A 25,001-nucleotide genomic window follows, 5' to 3' on the forward strand; every position below is an offset into this window, starting at 1 on the left:
TGTGTTTTCCCCTGTTATTCTTGTAGATTTGTTAATTAGATGATGCATTGAAGATAAAAATTCTGAATCAACTATCATTCTTAAAGTAATATTGAGATATATTTTATTCTTTTGTAAATAAAATCATTCTTTCAATTTAAATTTCTTTATTCCCTATTTCTCCTTGCTTTCAGGTGAGATTGAAATGTATTCAGTTATTCACAACGCTAGTGTCCAAGATCAAACCTGAAGACTCCATGCCCTACATTCACATTATGGCCCCCCAAATCATCGAGTACTTGTACAGAGCCAGCAGCCAGAAACCAAACACTGAGATGGAGCGAGACCTGCTGCTCAACTGTATTAACACATTTGAGATGCTAATTGGAGTTGCGGAAGAGAGTAAAAGTATGTATACTAAAGTTGAGCTTAGTGGAAGAAATGTTATACAGGTTCTAAAATGTTATGGATAAAAATATGCAATTAAATTGAAATGGGATTTGTCAGGATTGTAAAGTTTGATATTATGAACTTTAGAAGATCTTTTGTATAAGATGTATCAATGTTTGTGGGTAGAAACAGAGAGAAATAAAATAAATTAAGTTTTATTTGTTTGTACATAATGTGACATGTAGTGAGCTTTTGTAACATGTTCTTTAAATTTCCAGGACTCACCCTGCTGACAGTGTTCCTTCCCATCCTTGTATCCTACCTGCTAGATGAGAAAACCCTCCAGGCAGCCGACAAAATCAGCCGCAAAATACACGACGAAAGCCTTGGCCATCTGATGAAGATTGGTCCTGCGTACCCTGCCCAGTTCCGCACCATCATGACCAGCCAAGTGGAGCTGAAGGCTCGACTGGAAGTGGCGATCAAACTTAACCAGGAGACAAAGTCAGCCATGCTGAAGGCCCAGGAGAAAGCGAAAGTTGCAGCACTACCTGTCAAGCCTACCATAACTTTGAAAACGGATTTCAGTAGCTTTGCATAGTGTCAAATAATATTTCAGATCATTTACACTGTAGGCATTGGGTAAATGTAGCGGTTTATATGTTTGTACTCCGCAGCAACTTTTTATCCGATTAGTTATTTATTTTACAACGATTGTGAAAGAAGTTGTTACAACATTATGTTAATCACTCTTATTGGCACGGTGTGATGTGAGAGTGTGGTCTTGTACTGTGGGGGAAAATGGAGTACCCAGATTAGTCATTCTCTAAGTCCTTAAAAGCATGGTCGGTAGCCATGATTAACCAAACAAAATAATCATCCTACATAAAATAATCTGTGATGAACTCACATACATGATGATACATTTATACTGTTCTCACACTGTGGACCATTCATTGGAATATATCCATAGTATTAAAACTCATACGGTATAGGTTTAACGCGAAATACATGTATATATAGTAATATTTTTTCCTTTTTGTGTCGCCTGCTTAATATGGCAGAAATATAGGTAGCATTCTGTCTACCATCTTCATACCCGGCCATACACTTTCATTTCCGCTCTCTTATTATTTTTTTCTACATTATTTACAAGACCATGCAGCAACACTGATTGCCATAATATTTCAACTGAGTTTGACTTACAGTCAGGTCACTGTAGGCAACCTAGAGTTATAGCCCTTGAATTGTCAAAATAATGGGCGCTCCTGACAGGTGACACATCCGATTCACAGAATACTTGCTTTATCAGGTGTGAAAGCAGTTTATCATAGACCATGCTAAACAATGTATTGTACAAGCTGAATATGTTCTGTGCAGTTAAGTTATACATTTACACATATATATAATAATAATTATAATTAATGTGAATATGACTTTATCTGAAAAGATTTCATGATAAATGGTGCTATAAACCATGCATTAAGGGCTTGTGTTACTGTTTAATACATGCGTCATTTTGGAAATATTTCATACTTGTATGTATATTTTCATACAGTGTATATAAAAGTGCTTATTCTGACATTTTAAGTCTGCGGTTGTACCTTTTAGCATTTGCCAGATAGAACAAGGTTTTTACTGCTCTTATACAACGGTGATAAACATTAAATAGCTTGTATCTCTCTGATATTAAAAGAGCAAATGTTGAAAGTATTGTCACTTTTCATTGTGTTTTTATTAGATGAAAACAAAGGACAGTTGTTTTACAATGAAATACCACGGGGTTTTAAATCTGTATATTTTGTTAGATTTGAAAATGAAATGATTGTATATTCATGCTGTATGTATAAAGGCTTCCTAATAGTCTGCATATAGGCATATTGTTTATGTATATATACATGTAGATGATATTATGTGCAATATATCTGATAAGTTTTAAACATTGTTTTTGTATGTATATTTTGATGTGAGTTTTGTATTTAACTGGAATTATCTGAATAATATTATTACTTAAACATATCCATCGTTACATGCTTAATACATATATACATGCACATTTGAATGTTCATTTTAATATGTAAAATGCCACTGATGGACAAAATTCAGCATCATTTTATACACTATCATTTAGATTTATGTGTTTTCAACAGTTCTTTAATGTTATGATACCAAATGAAGAAAATCAAATACATTAAGAAAGTGTCATAGTAACTGCTTTTTATTTATTTCATGTATTAAGGATATGTATGACTGATTTATATGTCACTTGTTCATGCTATGCAACGATCGTGGTTAAATAACTGAAATTATATTACCAGTTTTATGGCAAAGTTCAAGTATAACTACCAGTAAACTTCATTATATTTTCTACCATTTTGTTCAAATATATCCTGGTAATATTTCATGGTAATAAAACTTGTTGTGTAGTGCTTGATTTTGTACTTGTGTAGGCAAGAAAAGCTTATTTTATGAATAAATGAAAATTGACTATATGTTCTGTTTCTACATTTAGTTTGGGCATGAGCCATGTTTTGGGAGGTAGTTCATGGTATGATTTGGGAGGGCTTGTTGGTAATGTAGTCTCATTAATTGGCCCCAGACTCCGATGTGGGGCTGGTTGGTATAGAAGCGTAATGTAGTCTCTTAAATTGGCCCCAGAATCTGCTGTGGGGCTAGTTGGTATAGTAGTGTAATGTAGTCTCATTAAATGGCCCCAGACTCCGATGTGGGGCTGGTTGGTATAGAAGTGTAATGTAGTCTCATTAATTGACCCCAGACTCCACTGTGGGGCTAGTTGGTATAGTAGTGTAATGTAGTCTCATTAATTGGCCCGAGACTCCGATGTGGGGCTGGTTGGTATAGTAGTGTAATGTAGTCTCATTAATTGACCCCAGACTCCACTGTGGGGCTAGTTGGTATAGAAGTGTAATGTAGTCTCATTAATTGGCCCCTGACTCCGCTGTGGGGCTAGTTAGTATAGTAGTGTAATGTAGTCTCATTAATTGGCCCCAGACTCCGCGGTGGGGCTAGTTAGTATAGTAGTGTAATGTAGTCTCATTAATTGACCCAAGACTCCACTGTGGGGCTAGTTGGTATAGTAGTGTAATGAAGTCTTATTAATTGACCCCAGACTCCGATGTGGAGCTAATGGTATAGAAGCGTAATGTAGTTTCTCAATGATTGACCCCAGACTCCGGTGCGTTGCTAGTTGGTATAGTAGTGTTATGTAGTGTCATTAATTGACCCCAGACTCCGATGTGGGGCTGGTTGGTATAGTAGTGTAATGAAGTCTCATTAATTGACCCCAGACTCCCGTGCGTTGCTAGTTGGTATAGCAGTGTAAGTCTCATGCATTGGGCCTCAGACTCTGGTTTGGGGCTAGTTTGCATGGAGGATAGACGTGTAGCCAAATGAAGTCTCATGCATTGGGCCTCAGACTCTGGTTTGGGGCTAGTTTTTATAGAGGATAGACGTGTAGCCAAATGAAGTATCATGCATTGGGCCTCAGACTCTGGTTTGGGGCTAGTTTGCATAGAGAATAGACGTGTAGCCAAATGAAGTCTCATGCAATGGGCCTCAGACTCTGGTTTGGGGCTACATGTAGTTTGCATAGAGAATAGACGTGTAGCCAAATGAAGTCTCATGCATTGGGCCTCAGACTCTGGTTTGGGGCTAGTTTTTATAGAGGATAGATGTGTAGCCAAATGTAGTCTCATGCATTGGGCCTCAGACTCTGGTTTGGGGCTAGTTTGCATAGAGAATAGACGTGTAGTCAAATGTAGTCTCATGCCTTGGGCCCCAGACTCTGGTTCCAGGCTAGCATGAATAGAAGCCCAGGAAATACTTCTATTGGTTTTTATGATTGTCTGTCCGCATCTGAAGGAGTGTATAATGGCTTGACCCCGGAAGTTGGATTCCATTGCCAAAGAGGCACCTTTGTTGGTGGGATAGACACCAATCAGGTACTTTCGAGGCCAAAAAAGGGAAACCCTTGCACTGTTCGGGACGTGCATGTGGCAGCGGATCAAACCGTAGCCCATGATCCAGGAAATATATAATGTTTTACTTTAAATAAGCCAGAAAACACAGCACCTATATGCAATTGTTAATTTAAAAAAAATAGTAATTGTTTATGTATGTTTAAAAAGTTATAAAACGACATTTCAATAAAATTCAATATATATATATATTATATATAATGATTTTTTTTTAATAAAAACTCTTAGAATCGATGTGTCATATTATTACTTTTTAAACAATATGAAAGGACTGAAGTGACGGTATATCATTCAGTTCAGTTATTCACAACTGTAATAACATAGGGAACAGTTTGTGTTCCCTGAGCTTTCTGTGATCTTATTTTACATCATTCAAAAAGTGTTATGTTTTTAATATTGTACCATAAGGAGCCGAACAAGAACGTCGCCCGCGCACAACATGAGTACAGAGTACACAGCCTAAAATAATTTGCCAAAGTATAGTTGATGTTAACCTTTACCGGTGAGGTGCTTTGACGTCTCTAGTTGGAACATTCAGGCTACGTGTCAGTTTATTTTGTTTATTTATTTCTAAATCGTCAAATAATAGGCCGTAAACACATTCAATTAGAATAATTGAAACATACGTACCAAGCTCAGACTTTTTGTCATTTAATATTGAGATTTGTCTATTTATTCACCGGTTTTCGTGACGTACTGTCATATTTTCGGATGTAGAAATATTTCGGACAAGAGGCAATATTAGCTACTTTTTTGGTCGAGCCCGCTTGCGTTGAGCGTGATATAGCTGTTACAGTGGCTGTTCCCTGTATGTGCGTGCGTCCGTTCGTCCGGTCTGAAGCTTGTAAATTTACCATGCATTATATATAGATAATAGAAATTCGAAAAAGCTTGCCATGTCCCCCATCATGAAGGTTCACCAAGATGAGGTGGCGTGTCGCCCACAAGACCCATGTCTGTGCGTCAATGGTCAAGGTCATACTAAGGTTGTATTGACCCTTGTCCAGGCTATACAAAATTATCTTGACTATGCATAAAAGGTTTTCAAAAAAAATGTGACATGAGGTGGCAAGTCTCACTAAAACCCAAGGTCCGTACCTCAACGGTCAAGGCTTTGCTTAAAGGTCAAAGGTTAAAGTGATCCTTATACAGGCTATATCTTGATAAAGTATTAAAGAATTTAAAAATACTTGGCATGAAGGTTCACCATGATGAGATGGTGTGTCATGCACAACACCTAGTCTAAAATAATAGACGTGTTATACGGGATTCTTCCAATCCCTAACGTCTAAACGGGAATGTGCAAAAAACGGGGGTGTTTTAAAAATATTGAAATTGTTTTAAGTGAAGTATTTTATGGTTGAAATTGATCATAAAGAGTTATATTCATATTTTACCATGTAAGTGAAATGTTATTTTGCACTAAACAAGCATTTAATGCATTAAAACAAGTTGTTTACCTTTCCAATAAAACGAAAGTTGACTGACACAGACAACAATTATGCGAAGGGGAACAACTCGATACAATCGTAATAGCTCGGCCTCCTCCGACAAAGCTTCGAGATAGACCTCGTTATTCAATCGTAACAACTCGGCCATGGCCGAAATGTTCCGAGCGATTTAAAACTGTGCCCTAAAGCCTTGCAGGTGCCCTTCATGTATATATCGTTATGTTTTGACAGAATGAAATGAAAAAAAAGCCGTCAAACTCATAATTATAAGTTGGATATTTATTTTTTTGTGTACGGAACTAATATAAAATAACATTATCTGGTAATATTTCTTGTTTTTATGATATTTTATAGACGCTATATGCTTTAACCCGGAATCCTGATCGGAACAACTACCCACTTTTGATACTAAACAATTTGTACGTGAAGGATTTGCCATATCAAAAATCTAAAAAAAATCCGTCAACGTACAATTATTTGGACTAGCACAACACCCAGGTCTGTACCTCGAAGATAAAATATGGCGTAGAGGTCAAAGATTAAAATGAGAACTGTTGATAAGAGTGTACCTTTTCCAGGCTTATCTTCACCATGCATTTAAGCATTTTCAAGATATTTGAAATGAATGATGCAGCGGAACAAGTCCTAGTTCTGTACATCAAAGGTCAAGGTCACTCATGTCAAAATGAGTACTATTGGGACTGTACCTTGTCTGGTCTGCATCTTTACCATGCATTATAGAAATCCAATGTCTGTGTCAAAGGCTCTTTCAATGGGCTTGACATGTTGCCTGTTGGCCTCTAGTTTAATTTAATAGTTCAGTTGAAATTTCTTCCTTCTCTATTCTGTAACTTGGAATTATCATTTTGACAGGTCCAGGAAAGTGCTATAATCTGTAAATTTACAGATTGAACGATGTTGATGTGTAAATTTACACATTTATTTTCAATTTGCTTTGCAACACTATTGTATACATCATCCGCCTCTATTTCATATTTGAATATGTTTTTTCTTTGGTCTGTTTTTAATATAAAAAATGACATCTGAATGCAGTGTATGGGAAAACTTTGGGAATGCTGCACAATTTTCCTGACTTCTTTAAAGCTTATGTACAATTCAATTTCCTATGTAGGACACTTAACAGTAAACAGCAAAATATTTAAAATTTTCCTATCCTTCAATATAGGATAATTAATGAATAAAGAAGATAGTACATGAAAAATTCAGGTAAAAAAAATATTTCGCAACAGGCTTATTGTTTGAAGGTAACTTTAGCCTACAAAATGCTATATGAATTCCCATTCAAATGGTAACTGAAGAGCAAATGCACTTATTTACTTACCTTATATCTATAAGCTGTTTTGATAAGTTAAAATCACCTGATATATATAGTCTTGTTAGCTCGACTATTCGAAGAATAGGTGGGCTATACTACTCGCCCCAGCGTTGGCGTCTGGTTAAAGTTTTAGGGCAAGTTGGGATTTTCACTTATAAGTCCAATACCCTACATTCAATTGACTAAATACTTCACGCAGTTGTTCAGGGCCATCACATGATGAGGTTAGATAACTGCATATTATTCTTTACACAGATTATGGCCCCTGATTGACTATGGAACTTAGGTTAAAGTTTTAGGGCAAGTTGGAATATTTATATATAACTTCTATATCCTTTGTTCAATTGACTTAATACTTCACACAGTTGTTCAGGACCATCACACAATGAGGTTACATAACTCCATATTATCCTAAATACAAGTTATGGCCCCTGAGTTTTAGGCAAGTAAAAGTTAAGGGCAACTTGGGATTTTAATAAAAAAAACTTCTATACCGTTCAATGCATTTAATAAAATTCAAAATTATTTACAACCATCTTACAACAAGAAACATAACTCCGTTTTAAGCCTAAATACAAATTATGGCCCTTGAATTTTTATTTTTTTTAAATTTGAAAGGCATATTTGTATATTCTTAACAACATTTTCATAATGGGAAATCAAGTTATTTGAATGACTTGCGTCATTGTTTGGGCGGGCTGGTGGGAGGGCAGCATCAAAGTCACCTTTCAATCGAATAATTTTAGTTAGGTTTGACATAAAGAAACCAAACTTGGTATTATTACATCGTTATTGTATTCTAAGTCAAAGCGGCGTAGTCGAGCGCGCTGTCTTACGACGGCTCTTGTTTTATGAAATAAAATTCATTGTAATTAAAAAAAACTACAGCATATTTTATGATGCAAATGCTGTATTCAGAATTAACAAAAAAAGACACAAAGAAATTGTGCAAAATAAGGTTGGAACTGAGCAGTAATGCTAAAGTAATCCAGTGATAATTCGAGACCCACTGACTACTTGAACTACTGGAATAAATTTTCTGTAGAGTTGTACATTGTTAAATGTTTAAATTGAACACAATTATTCATAAATTCATCCCTTTCCCGTTTCCTGAACCATCTCTTCTGAAGATTTAAAGCATCAAATAAAATTATTTATTTTGCAGGTAGACATTTTACTTGAAGCATGAAGATTTGGTGCTTTCTTAGTGTATTATTACTTGTGGTGTGCACAGTATATTGTGATGATGATGGGGATGACAAAAAACCCAAGAAGCTACAGATAGGTGTCAAGAAAAGGGCTGAAGTATGCCCCAAAAAGTCGCGGAAAGGTGACACACTACACATGCAGTACAGGGTAAGATTTTAGATACCGTAAATGACTGGGTATTAGACGCCCTTTTTTTCCTCAGATTTCGATGCAAAAAAATGCCTGCGTATAATAACCCGTAACAATTTTTCAAAGTTTTTTTCTGAGGTCGATTTTTAAGCTGAGAGTTTGTTTACATTTATGTAGAAAGGGAAGTTACTCGCGTCATATTGATCGATTATATACGGGTTAAAACGGCAAATTAAAGATCGGTATACGGTATATCGTAAGACGTTTATAATTTTAACAAAAATATTTTTGGATTAAATGTTTTTCGATTAAAGTTATTCAATTTAATTTTGAATAATAAATTGAATTGAACAATAATTAAACTTGCATATAAGAAAGCAAAGTTGGGCACTGTCAAAATATTTTTTGTCAGTTGTACGATAAGGTGTGAAAAACTCGACTGCCTTTAACCTGTTAACATACCAATACTACAAACTGTTGCGATAATGGTCTTGTTTATTCGCACTTTGTCACGTTCTTTATTCTTTTCTGTAGGTGTTGACATTTTGAGAACAAACTCGTACAATATAAGGTCTTTGCAAAACTTAACTTATCATTCTTGACGTATTTTGTTTACGATATACTGTCAGAAAGAATCTTACAAATTGTCATAAAAGGTACTTTTTAGTGCCATCCAACAACAAATTGTCACACTAGGTACTTTTTAGTGCCATCATGGGGAAAGTGCGTACATCGTACACAGCACGAGAAAAGCTAGCTGTTATCAGCTATGCTGAAGAGCACGGCAATCGTGCAGCGGGTCGCCAGTACACGATGAATGAGGTCAACGTACGCAAGTGGCGAAAACAGAAGCACGAATTAATGGCGGTTACTACACGGACAAGACGACCAAAGACATGACGGAAGATGAAATGGAGCGTTTCTTCGAGAGTGACGACGATGACGAGGAATTTGAGGGCTTTGAGGAAAGCGATTTAAGGATTAGTGAATGACAATTTGTGTGTTTCTTTGTGCAATATGTGCTGATTGAATGTGTTTATTTTAAATAATCTGTTATGTTTTATATCACATGAAACGAATAAAAATGAAACCAATTTTGCTTTGTGTTATCATTGTATGGTTTTAAAGATAACCATCGCCATTTTCACGAAAAAAAATTTTTTTGTCACTGTCAACAAACATGGTGGCCGAAAATGCCAGACAATTTGACATTTTTTCTATGCGTCTTTTAACCCAAAACATAAATTAAAAGTTTTTTTCCCCGATTTAGCACATATTTTTTTCCCTGCGTCTAATACCCCCTATCGTCTTATAACCAGTCATTTACGGTACATGTTGAAAATGCCAGGATTTCATGGAGAGTATAATTATGATACCTGCCATTTTATCCGAAATGTGAAAATGTTAACAGGATATAATAGAATAGATACAATAAGTAAATTAACTAACTAAATTTTTTTATAAATAATTAGATTATAGACTTTGCAAGTGTTTTTGCTCAAATGGAATTCATTTGATTGGTTTGAATGAATGATTGTGCTATATTTAGAATTTATTTAAATTTCAGACCTTTAACAAATTATTTCGTTACATAAGTAATTAAGATATGCCAAGATATACCATTATTAGTTGGGCAATGGTCTATTCAGATATTATACCGGAGTAATTGTTGATATTTCTTTGTTCTTTTCAACAAACCAACACATCTCATCTATAGGGCACTCTTCAGTCCGGTGAAGAATTTGACAGCAGCTACAGCAGGAACCAGCCGTTTGTCTTTACACTTGGAACAGGGCAGGTTATCAAGGGATGGGACCAGGGTCTATTGGGGTAAGAGAAATAAGCAATTTATCTGCAATGAGCAAGTGTAAGAGTTTGTGCATGGTTTGATATCTGCCCTAATGGAAATCACTCGATTATAAGATGTTGGCAACATTTTCTTAAACTTTGTTCAAATCTAGTTATCTTACTTACTTTTATTAACAACAAAACAAAATTTTGTTAATCCCACCCTTAAATACATCATTATTCAATAGCGTGTTAATCCCAGCCTTAAATACATCATTATTCAATAGCGTTACTAACGCTTTGCTGCAAGTTTGTGCATTTTCTTTCCAATTTTTTTACATCTTGAAGTTGAGGTTTGTTATAGGCATGGAGTCATTGTTGGCAATGTTGTGCAAAACTTAACACTTGGCCACAACTCTTATACAGTTATACTATTCAAGATATTCAATGGAACTTTAGTACACACATTGCCAGAGACAATAAACTCATCTAGTGCAATTTTAGTTGAGTAATGCCTCCAAATGTTGAGTTATGCCCCTTTTTTATAAAAAATGTGAGCATTGGCATTGGCTTTGTGGCACTGTTGTTAGATATTTATCAATAAAAGAGCTCTCCAGTATAAAATACATATTACCCACTGGGGAAAGGCAATTATTTAAATAGTATATGGGTGGGTTTTTTTTTCGCTAATTTGGACTCCGAAAGGGTAAATTTGCTTCTGTAGGAGGTGGTATAATTTAAAAGTGCCTTCCACCCGGGGGGTTATATGTTTAAATGGAATAGCTCTCAGTTGAACTTTGATGATGTTTTCTCACATGAGAAAGCATTTTGTTCACATTTCAAACAATTTTTTTTTTTTTTTATCCGACCCTTTAAAAGATGCCAGTTTCTTTATTGTTTAGCAAAGGTGATAACTATCATGTAAGAATGTTTCAATTGAAAAAGCCTTATCTTGTGACACATTGAACATTATATCAATGAAACTTTTGTATTTCAGAATGTGCGAGGGAGAGGAGAGAAAGCTAGTTGTCCCTTCAGACATGGGCTATGGTGCTAGAGGAGCCCCACCAAAAATACCTCGTAAGTTTTGGGGCTTTATTTAATTATTAGTCCACTGTTTCACAATCTTTTATCTTGGAAGAAGAATTAGAAAATGCAAAATCTACGTTTGAGAATCCAGGATAATGTTCATTCCCCAATACAATGAAATTTCAGTCCAAAAGCATGCACACATTTGGAGCAATATAAATGTACGAACATATAATTGTTTGGTACTCAGGTAGGGAGTAATTTAGAATAATTGAAATACTTTAATTACCAGTAAAGCATAAGTCATGAAACTTGTTTTATTGAAATTATGTAACACTAATGTGACCAATTTCTCATTTCAGCAAATGCAGTTTTAGTTTTTGACGTGAAACTAGACAAGATTGAAAGGCATGGGGAGTTGTAATGATGGAAGACTCTAGTGCAATCACATCATTACTGCATTTGACTGTGTTGAAGGATATTCATTTCACTATAATAGGTTTCTCATGTTGTTCATAATGTAGATAACTCATGTATGTTATAGGACACTTACTCAAGGAATTGTTTCTTTTCTGTGGCATAGCCAACTGACTTAACCTTGCCACTCATCCCACAGTTTCACCTAGCAAAACAAAAACCACATCCCTTTTCTATGTCAGCCATCAAATGGTATGAAATAATTATCTACCTAGCTACCAACGCACTTAAAAAAAATATTGTTGAGCCCTAATATCACAAAAATACTAGAGTCAATTTTCAATCTCAACTCATTGTACAGCAAAGCAAGATTCATATCATACATGTCTTCCTCTTGTTAAAGCACCACCTCGCATGGATTATGATATTGTTTGTTATTTACATACAGTCATTATTTATGCATGAAAGAGTACAACTCATTATATTTTAGCAATTGCTCAAGTAAATTTTATGCTCTATTGAAGCCAAGCCACTGCAAACAAACAATATTAAGCTACTTTGCTAAATTGGTTTAACATGATCTCTTAAACCTTCGGACATGGAATGCTGTTGTGCCAAATGTTCATAGAACAAAGAAAATCATTAAGAAATTTCAAATGTCCTGTGTATTGAATGGTTCCATTTTCCAAATAAGAGCATTAAAAATGAAATGAGCAACCAAATCTTTAGTTGTGTCCTTGTTCAAGAGTGGCGGAAGGGGCATCTTGTCAAAGAGTGTAGTACAACAGAACGTAAGATCACAAATTTCAGTTGAATACTTAGCCAGTGCCAGAAATATAAAACAGTTTTCTCTTGTTCTTCCAAACGATTTGTATCAAAAAACATCTCGTCACAACCAAAGTAAAGCATTCTTGAACTTGATCGTACGATCTGATAAATATAAGATGGTCCCTTTATCAATGCATTATTTAATTTTCTGTGCTCAAGAGTGTACGTTAAAAACTGAATAATTGATTTCATGCATAATAATTGATTTAATAATGTATAAATGACGGTTTGTTATATTGTTTGAATGGTTTTCATCACTGTGTTTGTTATTTCAGTGAGAAAATGTTCTTTCAAAATTAAGTGCTGTTTTTTTATTATACAAAATCTTTTACCAACATGTGTGTTATTTCATTGAGGAATCTGTATTAGTGTTATTTCGTTGAGAAAATATGTACAAATGTTATTTCATTGTGAAAATATGTAAGTCTTAATTCATTGAGGAAATCTTGATTTATGGTATTTGTTTTTGAAGATCTGTACTTATATTAGCATTTCTTTATTGAGAACAATTGTACTGATGCTAAGAACATATTTTTAAAAGGGATTTTACAATGTTACTGTATGTTTTGATTCTGATTTATGAAGGTTTAAGAGTTTGTTTCTTTTATAACTGTCTTACTAAATGTTAACTATTTGTTGCCCTCATTGTCTTACCTTGTATTTAATATGCACACGTGCACAATGTATTGTAAGGCTTTATTGGAAATGTGAACAAAACAACGATTTGATGTATGGACTTATTTCTACAAAATTAGGGTGTAAACCATGTTATGAAATCCAAATTGTGTGCTTAAGAACTTGTTGTGTATTGTTGTGTTGAGATATTTTTACATCACATTTTGACCTGTAAGAAACTTGCATTAAAAAGTATTGAATTATTGATTATTTGTCTTAGATTTTAGCATTGTCTTGAAATATTTTGATGGATTTTCATGTCTGTATTATTAAGATCAAATAACAATGTTTTTGTAATGTCTTGTAAGTAATAAAAAGTATATCCTATACTCTATCTTGTAGTATTGTGTTGCCTGTGAAGCTTGGCAATCACATAGGGATAACTTTGTCTGGTAGCAGAGTTGTCACCGTCACACTTTCATCGCAAGATCAATAACTTATGAATTAGTTAATGAACTTGGTACCAGGGTATGCAAATTTGAGTTTGCAACTTAATGGCCCCTATTGATTATCAATTAGTCAGTTTGTCGAAGGTCATCATTTTGTGATTTACAAGGCAAGCTCTATGTATAAGAAATGAGAAATTAAGGCATAGTTTGAAGCAAAATGACTGTGTCCTTGTTCTTTAACCTCTCCCACATGGCCCATCTTAAAGTTTGGTTGAATGAAGCTAAGCAGTCACAAGTCCCTCAGAGTAAGCACACTACTGTTGTGTTGGTACTCATCTGCTGTTCTCATTTTGATTAGTTCTGAGACTTTTAAAAGAAATTGACTTTATGATAATCATGATTAAATATTTTTTTGTTTTGTAAAATCAGGTTTTTTAAGATGGCTAAATGAAATAAGATACTTGAGTGTGTTAAGCTCAAGATCTTTTCGAAATTGGGGCCAGATCACTGTCCAGCCCTGTCAGAACATTTATGTCATTTGCATTAGGTGCTGTCACACTTACAGGATTGGGATGACCTTTTTGTGTGACCTTGACCTAGGGGCCAGGGTCTTTTATGATAACTTGAGGCTGCTGGGCAGTCGGTCTAAACACAGAATACCCATTTGAGGTTTATTCTAGTAACTATAACCTTGAGCTGAAATTCTTGGTTGTAAAAAATACACTATTCTTTAAAGGGCATACAATTGTGCTATCTAGTTTTGAAGCAGAACAAGATTGAAGTCTGAAAACTTGACTTCTGTATGTAGATTTTAGATATGATCTTGACCTTTGTTACCAGGATTTGGAGTTGCATGTGAAATCAAAATGAGGTGATATATGTGCCCAAAATGGAACATATTTGCAATCTGAACATGTTATCAATGCATTTAAGGTATGACCTTGAGGTATCTGAATGTGTATTAAACATGCTATTTCTTCTCAAGCATAACAAGTTGTGGTCTAGACAGTAATGAAATTACTGCATGGAACGTTCGGTTTACCAAGAAAGGTCTTAAATTTCAGCCTGTTGCTTGCTATCGTTCTTATACTTAAGTTATAGTTGGATTGAGTAAGTTTAAGCCACAAAGAAATCGATGAATTGCATATGTTGGGTGTATTTGATTTCTATATCAACATCAGCCTTGAGGTGTGATTTAGCTGAAATACTTAATGGCAACCAACTGCAATTCAAAACTATGACAGTATTCCTTGCAATGGTCATAAATTACCTCAACTTGTCTTACTTAGATATTGACTGTTCATAAAAACAGCACCATCAGCAGATGCTACCGGTAATTGCTGATCTGTTTCACACAGTTGTATTATTTAGGGACTTTATTGGACAAAGCGATAAGCCTTACACAAGTGCATTATAACAAAGGATACATGTGTATTAAGTTCCATATGAATATCTTAAATGACACCAGTGACACTGCATAAATGTGTATATCACCAAGGTCACGAAAATCTACCTCGATTTTATGAAGCAAAAAAAAGCAGACATGTAAAGAGGAGAGGTGCTGAACCTTTATTTTGGTCACTGTGATATTATTTTAGAAGTCCCTTATAGATTCAAATATTAGTAACAGTCTGCATACAAAAGATCTTCCAAGAAAGAAAACAAAGCAATTTTAATTGAAGCTTTATTAAGTTTAGTACCATAAAATGTGAAATATGAAAAATTAATGATATAACACAGACTACATTTCTATAACACATAAGTTGCATCCCTCGGCTGTCATTCAAAACTAAATCATAATCTATGTATAGCTGTACAGAATATAAATTAAATAAAAAAACAAAAACAATAAATGATAAAAAAAAAACACAAAAGAAAAAAAGAAGCAAGTCCTGAGCCAAGATGAAGCATGATGCCTTCTGGGGGTCCATACTCGCAGGAATGCTCCCCATGTTGTTTTTGAACAGACTCAAAACTGCAATTATATTTTAAACGACCTTTTGAAAACACTACTTTTGAAGATTATTCCCAAATATGTACATGTAGGGGTTTATAGCTTGTAAATTATATGTATTAATATATCATGATTTGAGACTTTGAATACCTTAAACACTTTATAAGAGAGAATGAACACTTAAAGCAATAATCACTATCCATTAATAAAATAGGAAACCATGTACTGGCATTATAAATGTTTTACAGTAAGGTAATGCAGTGCATTGACATTCTTTAGGAATTTTAATCCAGACTCAGTAAACAAATAATACTTTTATCCTGCATTCCATATCATATAACTTAAACTATAGCATTTGTGATTTGTTAGATAATTAAATTCCAACATGCACAAAAAATAGCCTTTTGATACGGTAAAATTCCTTTATGAAAAAATATTTCTATTCAATATTAAGTGTGCAGATCCATGTATCTGATTCAACTTTTACAATAGTTGAAAAACTGTATACATTCAATATTCAGTGTGCAGGTGAATATGTATCTGTTTTATTTTCAACTTATTGCTAAATAATAAACACAAGTAACAGCAACATAGAATTAGACTGGCCATGTGTATTTTCAATTTACACATACAATAATGACATATAATATCAAACAATAATAAAACAACTTAAATTTTAGATTCACATTATGATACAATACTGAAACAGTCAAAAGTTACTTACAGTAATATAAATTAATTTTTGTTAATGTTAAGAAGTTTTTGAATCTTTCGTTTTCATTTGTGCTGGGCATTTTTAATATGCTAAAGATGATCATTAGTAGGAAAATATGCCAGACGCAAACCCGAGAGAGATGAAAGGACAATATGCCAGACGCAAACCCGAGAGAGATGAAAGGACAATATGCCAGACGCAAACCCGAGAGAGATGAAAGGACAATATGCCAGACGCAAACCCGAGAGAGATGAAAGGACAATATGCCAGACGCAAACCCGAGAGAGATGAAAGGACAATATGCCAGAAGGTTTTCAAAGGACCCCATAGGAAATAAGCATCGAGGCTTCTCAGAGGTTACTCTTTGTTGTTTGAGATTTTATACCTGCCTGTGCCCATTGACTGCATTATGGCCTGACCCCCCTCACCTCCCATCATGAATTTGTGTATTTTTTTATGCCAACAGAGACCAGCGTTTCAAGTGAATGCGATTCCCAGCCATATTGAGATTGATAAATTTTGAAAATTATGATAACTATAGTACCACTGCTTTTAATTAAACTGATGGTGTATTCCTATCTTCACAAGCCTTCCTAGGTTGTTGCAATCAATATAATCTCAACTTCATTTCAGTGACCAACTATAATTTTTCAGGTTTTAGGTCCACATGTTTTGAATATTTATCATCCATTAAGATGTCAGGAACATCAGGCCTTATTGTATCCTTTTGTGATTAAATTTTTATGATATTTGGAGATTGAGAGATCCAATTAGGCTTCGGGTCAATAGCACTGCAGATTGTTAGTTTACACATAACAATCAAATTAAGATGACAATAAAATAATTACATCTCAGAAAATAATGCATATATTGTTGTTTATGGAATCAGCCCTTTTAAATAAATGCACACAGAGAAACAAATACCCAAGAGACATGCAGGTATTTCACCTTCAAAATGTGTATTTTTCAACCAATAGTATGATCAAACATTCATATCCTTTTAATCATATCTCCACTCCTCAGATTATCTCTGTTCATATAATACAATATATTTAGAATCAGTTAAGCTATTATTTTTATCTTTTCAGGGATATACATATAAAATGACTAATGTAAAGCTCATTGTGCAAAATAAGTACATGTGTATACATAACACAACTTATCCTTGATAGTATAACAAAATATCGTTGAAACCCCAAATAGCCACTTTTTTGCTTAGTTTATTGATTGTATGACAAGTTTTGACTAAAAATAAATAAATTTAAAGTAATCTTTTTTTATAATACACAAAACTGTTAACAGTGCCTTACCATGGATGACTGAAAGCATGTTTAATATTATATATAAAACATACAGCTAGTATTCCGATGAGTATTGATTCTATTTGAAAATCAATCCTTGTACAATGATAATTGTGTAGACCTTTTCAAGGATCTGATTTTCAGCCAAATTTTGAACCAAAAACTCACTTCAAAGATTCTCCACTTGAAGATGGTTCAAATTGCAAAGTATGTTTTGAAAAGGGAGCTTTACTATCAAGGTGAACTATGCAGGTGAAACCATCCAGGTTATACTATACAGTGTAATGCAGGTGGTATTTGGGAAAATAACTACAACATGTAGTAACATTTTTTTAAGCCACAAGCAAACTTGTCATACAATCATAGTCCAAGACCAGAAACCAGATAAATAAAGAAAAAACAGAATAATGCATACACATGCCTTACAAAATGAGGTACTTCATACTAATATACACCATTCTAGTCTACTGGGAAACAGGGAAACACAAACATACATAATGAACTATAATCAATACATGAATATGGTTATGATCAAGGTATCAGATATTCATAGTTGAAACGTTCACTGATTAAATGGATTTATTTGCAGTACACATGTTATTGTACATACCATATGACAATTTTATATTCAGGTCTTAAAATTATAAGGCTAAATATCTTTACGGCAAAATCCAGTATTTCACTTGAAACACAAGACGTGTTGCAACAGGCACAGTTAATTTCTAAATTCAGAGTTTTAAAAAGTGGATTATGAATCACAGCCTTTAGGAGGAAGTGACTGAAATGCAAGCATTTGAATAAACAAACAAAAAACAAACAAAAATTGGAACCATATAAAATACAATATACATTAGCAATTTGCAACACACAGATTCACATCTAATTAAACAAATATTTCACTTGATGGTTGATTCATTGCGAAAACATGTACCATATTAATCATTGATCAAAATAAGATAAAAATGATCCCAATGTTCAAATGAGAAGACAAAAAAATCTAATAAAAAACAAGCACATTAAGTTATTAGTATGACTATCATACCATGTTTAAAACATTCAAATTCCTATATTTCTTTATGGTTATCATAAATTTGTTCAAAATCCCTTTCTTACCAGGAAATTGAAAAAAGGTAGCGTCAATTTTCAATGTGTTGTATCTATCATTTATATTAATAAATACTCCAACAAAACTAATCTACTTATCAAAACAAGAATCTAGAAAAAAAATCTGCTTAAGTATGTTACTTTAAACATAACATTACAAATAACTGCTAAATTCTTTGAAAATGCATACATGGTTTATTAAATAAAGATATTAAACATGTACAAACAATTAAATTTAGTCCAATCAAACATATGTTAAGTCAATAAACAAGATGAATGTATACATGTATATAAAGTTGTTAGTTTGCATTAAGACTGTGCCATCATTTCAGATTATTACTTTTTTTCTATACAAAAAAATGCAGTGTACAATAGTAATAATTACTCCTAGTTTTCCCATAAGTCATCTAACATATGCCGAGATCATGAATCAGAGTCCATGCGTTTAAACGAGGTTCCGAGGTGGCGGGTTGGCTTTACCATTTTCTCACGAGCCTGCTGTCGCCCGTCCTCTTTGTGATCAAACTGGCATTTGTGGAGCTCCGGAAGACGATGGAGAGAACAAAATACATTATCTGGAATATAAACCAAAGATTTTGTTAGCTACAAGCATCAGCATTGGTCAAAATTACCATCAAATTTTACATTCAAGCGTTTGTTGCAAGTTCTTGTAACAATTTAATTTTGATGACTTTTTATCAGTAAAGGAGCAGCTTTATGGCTAGTGGTAAGCCTCAACAAAATAAATTTCTATCTTCTAGACTTTTGAAAATTACACCATTCTGAAGCAAAGCTAATATATATAATTATTCATCATTATTTTTCTTCATAAACAAATGAACAAAATAATTAAGTTATTTAGTCAAGTTGTATAGGTGCCAAATCCTACAAATCAGTAGATGAGCTGGTGGTGTATGTGGTGGCCAATTATATAACACATTAACAATAACTAACACTTTAAAGACTAAATTTAAGTTTGCTTAATGGCAATTGATATGGTAACCATTTTTTTTCAATCAAGTAAAGTATATTACAAATTACTATCTACTTAACTCTGATGAAGAAAATGAACTTACCACATCTGCATTTTCCAATAGCCCGCTGTGCCAGCTCAAGTTTACAACGGCATACGTTACAGCGTCGCTTGCTTTTGGTCCCCTGTTTTTCAGGGGATGAATCGGGCTCGGCGTCACAGTCCAACGCACTACTGTTCCTGTGGTTATAAAGTGTCATGTGACATCAAGCAGTAGTAATTGGGATAAAAATCACTCTGGACACTCAGAAAAACTTCGCATAATAGGTTTTTCCTACTATTTCATTGGGTTTTAATATGTTTTTTTCTATAGTATACTTTTCAAGAACCAACTAAATCTTTTAGAGCATTCCCAGTAAGTAGTATAATTAAGTGTATTAAAATCAGTTTATGGGACAAGTCACTGTTTCATAAGAAAGTCATATAGTATATGACTAAAAACTGTAGGCATTTACACTATTAAGAAGTTAATATTTGTCACCAGTTGATTTACCTTTTCACTCCTCTTTTTTCTGGACTCTCCAGTTCTGATGTGGAACTTTTTGCATCCAATACAGTCTTATTACTGGTAGTATCACTAGATGAAAGATCACCTTTTCCAGCATCAGAGTCAGTAGTTTTGGCTGAGGTAGAAGGGGTCACTACTGATTTTGCAGAGTCTTTCACAACTAAATCTGTGTCATCCTTTGATATAGACACTGAACTCTCAGGTGCAACAATCTCAGAGTTTTTGCCGGTATCACTAGTGTTTGAACTCTCTTTACTTGCTTGAGAGTCAGTAAACAATCTACTGGCACTGCTGCTACTGTTTTCTGTGGCTGTTTGCTGTTTCACAGCCTGTCTGATAAGCTCTTCGGCTTTTTCCAATGTGCTTGCAGCCGAAGGGTTGCATCCTGTGGGTAGGAATGATGAAGATGTAGCACCCACGTTGTCATGATTTGCATAGGCACTTTGGCGATCTGAAAAAATACAACAATTACTCTTAATCAACAGTACATTTCCATGGAAAAAATTGTACATTATATTATGCATAATTATATATTGCAGAGTTATTGTTTCCAATGCTTAAAATGTATAAACCTACACATGTTTTTTCTTTCACTTGATAAACCTACAGTTGTTTTCATTATTTAAGAATGAAGATGATGGGAAATAATTAGTAAGAAAAAGAAATACACACTTCGCATCAATTCTGACTTCGGATCAAGGCCTTCCTTGGTCTTTTCCTGGACTGTCGCTGAAATGTGAAGAAATAACAAATGTACCATATATCCTGAATGCAAGAAATATATTGCGCAATTAAATAATTAATTGAATTAAGGGTTAGTTTGTTTGTTTTTCGTTCATTTATGCAGTATAAAAGCTTGGGCTTGATTTTGCAAACTAATAAAGCGCTACTTTGAAAATTTGCAAAGTCCTGCACAAAAAAAATACAGGATGATACTTCAATCATTTTTTAAATTGCTTTTGGTTCAAAATATAAAAGCTTTTCATGAATAAAAAAATTATATATATAAATTCAAATACAGTTCATCAACGTTACCTTTGTAACATTTTGAACAAAGTCCCGATGTTTGTGAAGACCTGAAAAATAAACAACAAAACTAATAAAGCTTATAGTGCAATAATAAACATTTGAGAACTAATGATATAAGCATAATATGTACGTAAGTCAGTTAATTATTATATGTGTCACACATTGATAACATAAACAAAAGTTTTGTTGGCATTGAATGATATTGCTAATCTAGTCCGGAGCAAGATAAATCGGCCCCTTATCAAATCGGCCTACTACCAAATCGGCCCCTAAGTCGTTTCGGCCCTGCCATTTCGTCCCCTTAATTAAAATGACTCGAGACGTTTCGGTCCCTTAGTGATTTTCAACAGAGACATTTCGGCCCCTTTATTTTATTTTTTATCTTAAGTATAAAGAAAAACATTGTAGGTCGTCTTATAAATGTAAATGAGATCTGTAAATAAGTTGTAAATAACATCTTTAAATTTACAAATAGACAAATATGCATGAAAAACATTGATAAAACTGATATAAAAAATATAATTAAAATCTAAGTAACTATTAACCCTGATTTTTAATATAAAATGTTAAAAAATCTAAGAAAGTTTATTTGTTATAACTGTTAATTATTAATTGATCATTCAAAGAAAATTTGTCTTTGAACCATGCGTTCTTTGCAAGGCAAACTGTAAGTGTGGGTGTGAAAAAGACATTCAAAGACGGGTGAATGATAAATTGTCATTAGTTTGTTAATGTTATTTACAGTTGATTAAAGAAGATTTGAGTAATATAAACAACGTAAGTATATATATTAAAACGCTTCTAAAAGTCAGTACCATTTGTTTTAAACGTGTTGCTGTGCTACTGTTAAATTTTCGTGTATTGGACATTAAACACGCGTTGTTGTGCTACTTTTATTTTATTGTGTAATGGAATTTTGTTAAAAATTGTAATGTGTGATTCTGATTTGTGTATTGAGTGTGATACGGTTGTGAGGCCGCTGCAACATGCCATCACCTGCGATGTATGTGACTGTTGGCAGCATCGAGTCTGCGATACAGGTAGGTGCAAGTAATATGTTTTATAGACACAAAAAACGTATAGGAATGTATAACACTTTCCAGGTATGACTATGTTTACCGCGGAGTACTCCCATAACTCATGTAATTTAGATTAAAATGCACGTACCGCAAATGTATATCAAAGCTGTTGTCATTGACACTGGACTGGCTTTCGTGGTTTTTATTTTGCTATCATTTCTGATTACACGCGTGTCTGACTTGTGATTCCCTAGTATAACATTTTTGCTATGTTTCTTTGTTATGTTTATTGTATCATAAACGGTAGTGTTTAAACATAATTCTGTAGATCCTTAGGACATACGCGATGTACATATTCTTGTTGCTTTTGTGTTGTATGTACCACGCAGCATGAACCTTGCGGTAAATATAACACCGAAATCATTACCTTTTCATATTATACCTGAATAATGCTTGTTTTATAGATATGAATTGCAAACAAGTGACAACTTGATAGTTCTACAGATATTCTTCAACAAATTTGCATTTTAAAAAGAGTAAAACAATATATCCGTAATAAAATCCGAGTGATATAATAGTCTGTTTGAGGTGAGAAGTGAGAAGAGATAATTGGTATTATGCTGTAAGTGTGAGAATTAGCGGTTGGGAAAGTCGGAACAAACCTTGTAGACGTATTTATAAGCTTGTAAACACAAAGTGTCACAATTCCAACGCCTGATACCTCTGTGGAATGTGACAATTCGCCATAAGACCGTCTGTCTAAAAACACCTTTTAAGCCATTATGGTTTTGCATATGAATTCAATATAAGATTAATAATAGTTTTTTTTCATCCTTACCTGATTTGAATATAAATTACTGAATTTCATAAAATGTATAACTTATACATAATATTAGCAACATACTTATGTATAATATTTAAAGATTATTTAAAAAAAAATAAGTTTTAACATTTCTTCTTCAACTCTATTTCGTTTTCAAGTGTACAGATATTTTCTTTAAATCTATTTTTATCTATACCTTTGTATGCATGTATATAAAGCTTTGTCTATTAAAATAAAAAAAAAATGAAATAACATGTTTTTTACTTATATTTAGAAATAAAAAAAATAATATAAAAATATGTTTTCAAGTGTACAGACATTTTCTTTAAATCTACTTTTATCTATACCTTTGTATGCATGTATATGGCAGATTTCACAAAAATGTGACCATAAAGTTCCCGGTCAAAATTGATTTTTTAAATTTTTTGCAGGTCATTGCTTTCAACTGAAACTATTAAAAGAACTCCTAAATGAGTAGATTTGCAATGATTAATCCACTTATTGTTTAAAAAAACGGATTTTTGTATCACCATACCGATTGTGCTAGTGTTACAATATTGAAAGTTAAAACTATTTTTTCATAACAATTTGGTCCTAAGTAATATTTTGTCTAGGACCAAATGATACGTTAGAAAGTTTGCACCATCATAAAATTAAGGAGATTTTTATTTTCTCTTGTAAATTTACTGAAACTTATAAAAAAATAAAATAAAAAATAAGGGCCGAAACTTCTCGGTAATCAGGGGCCTAAACGTCTACGGGATGGGGGCGATTTGGTAAGGGGCCGAAAAGGTAACCGTTTGAGCTAGGGGCCGATTTGGTAAGGGGCCGATTTGTCTGGTAGCCATCTAGTCATACATTAAGGCAAAATCTAAGAATTCATTACTTTTTTTAATTATTAATTTTTACTGACTAAGTTGCAGACCAACTTACCTATAGATGTTATTAACTAAATTGTTTTGTAAAGCATTAATACACTTTCTGGCATAACATTTGTTTTAATTCTGTTTGTAGTAGAGGAATCACTTTCATACATGTATGTATTGTCTGACAGCAGCTTATGTACAGACATTTAGCTTTTATACCCATGTGCCTTTTAAGCCAATGCTTAAAGTTATTATAGACAGACCAAGAAGAGGTAAGAACTATTGACAAAAGACATTAAATTGCACTGACAATAAACAGCCAGGTGTAAAAACAGGAACTCATATTATGATGGGATTCTGTAGTAAATAAGTTGGTTGTGACATGTTTGATCCATTGTTATATTTCCCACTATTTTACGCTGTACTTCAGACAATTGGTTTGAGACATCATGTACAGAATTGATGTGTCTTCCGAAGGTATCAAATGAGATTCTAATCATTCAAAAAAATCTTTCATAACATTCTCTTGACACTTTCAGGCCACTTTAAACAATCATGTAAATGGCCTTTTATGGCATTTGACATTTTTTTTGTGAAAATAGATGAGGAAATGAAACGCATAAAAGGTGGAAAAATCAAAAAATCATAATTTTATCAGTAATCTACACCCTGTTGTTGGGGTAATTGATCTGTGATTGATGTGCACAGTCACGCTTAGGAATGTGAAACAAGCTCCTTTGTTTACCCCCAAAATCCACAGGAACATCTTTTAGGTTGTTGACTGCTGTCTGATTCTTCCATGATCTCTCTCGATCCTTGCCTACCCGCTCAGATTCATGCAAAATCGCCAAATTTGTCAAGATAATTGACACTTCACAGCTGGTTATTTTGATGTCAAAACGAGGCCTCTTCCGGTGCAAAGGTCATCAAGGCTTTCATGCCGTAAAATAAGATAACTCAATTTTAAGTAACATAGAATGAAATCAAATAATTTACTGTAAATGTTAAATATGCTCAAAATCAACGTTTTT

General features: G+C 33.7%; 3 protein-coding genes across 5 annotated transcripts in view; 2 read left to right on the plus strand and 1 right to left on the minus strand.

Annotated features, from left to right (window-relative positions):
• LOC128208080 (HEAT repeat-containing protein 5B-like) overlaps window positions 1-2,861 on the plus strand; it is a 47,207-nt gene extending 44,346 nt beyond the window's left edge. For all 3 annotated transcript variants that reach the window (XM_052911412.1, XM_052911411.1, XM_052911413.1), the window contains 2 exons: window positions 174-387; window positions 648-2,861. In XM_052911412.1, coding sequence (XP_052767372.1) covers window positions 174-387; window positions 648-970 — 537 coding nt within the window. In that variant the 3' untranslated portion in view covers window positions 971-2,861. The remainder of the gene's footprint in view (window positions 1-173; window positions 388-647) is intronic.
• A 1,988-nt stretch (window positions 2,862-4,849) lies between these two features.
• On the plus strand, window positions 4,850-13,558 carry LOC128209044 (peptidyl-prolyl cis-trans isomerase FKBP2-like). Its single transcript, XM_052912860.1, has 5 exons — window positions 4,850-4,912; window positions 8,320-8,510; window positions 10,210-10,322; window positions 11,278-11,360; window positions 11,672-13,558. Exons 2-5 carry the CDS (start codon window positions 8,340-8,342, stop codon window positions 11,731-11,733), a joined length of 429 nt encoding a protein of 142 aa, XP_052768820.1. The 5' UTR covers window positions 4,850-4,912; window positions 8,320-8,339; the 3' UTR covers window positions 11,734-13,558.
• A 1,730-nt stretch (window positions 13,559-15,288) lies between these two features.
• On the minus strand, window positions 15,289-24,877 carry LOC128209051 (AN1-type zinc finger protein 3-like). The gene is made up of 6 exons (XM_052912870.1): window positions 24,716-24,877; window positions 21,269-21,309; window positions 20,906-20,962; window positions 20,219-20,684; window positions 19,769-19,905; window positions 15,289-19,267 (listed from the first exon to the last, which is right to left on the minus strand). Exons 1-6 carry the CDS (start codon window positions 24,769-24,771, stop codon window positions 19,116-19,118), a joined length of 909 nt encoding a protein of 302 aa, XP_052768830.1. The 5' UTR covers window positions 24,772-24,877; the 3' UTR covers window positions 15,289-19,115.
• Window positions 24,878-25,001: the final 124 nt, after the last annotated feature.

The sequence above is a fragment of the Mya arenaria genome, chromosome 11 (assembly GCF_026914265.1).
Source record: "Mya arenaria isolate MELC-2E11 chromosome 11, ASM2691426v1".
Classification (NCBI taxonomy): Eukaryota; Metazoa; Mollusca; class Bivalvia; order Myida; family Myidae; genus Mya; species Mya arenaria.

Bases quoted from the DNA above. Each gene is read 5' to 3' on its own strand.
- LOC128209044 (XM_052912860.1), top strand. From the start codon at position 8,340: ATGAAGATTTGGTGCTTTCTTAGTGTATTATTACTTGTGGTGTGCACA. The intron at 8,511-10,209 runs GTAAGATTTTAG...TCTCATCTATAG, and splicing joins CACTACACATGCAGTACAGG to GGCACTCTTCAGTCCGGTGA. The intron at 11,361-11,671 runs GTAAGTTTTGGG...TTCTCATTTCAG, and splicing joins AGCCCCACCAAAAATACCTC to CAAATGCAGTTTTAGTTTTT.
- LOC128209051 (XM_052912870.1), bottom strand. From the start codon at position 24,771: ATGGAAGAATCAGACAGCAGTCAACAACCTAAAAGATGTTCCTGTGGA. The intron at 20,963-21,268 runs GTAACGTTGATG...TTCACATTTCAG, and splicing joins TTGTTCAAAATGTTACAAAG to CGACAGTCCAGGAAAAGACC. The intron at 20,685-20,905 runs GTGTGTATTTCT...GTATTTTTTCAG, and splicing joins GAAGTCAGAATTGATGCGAA to ATCGCCAAAGTGCCTATGCA.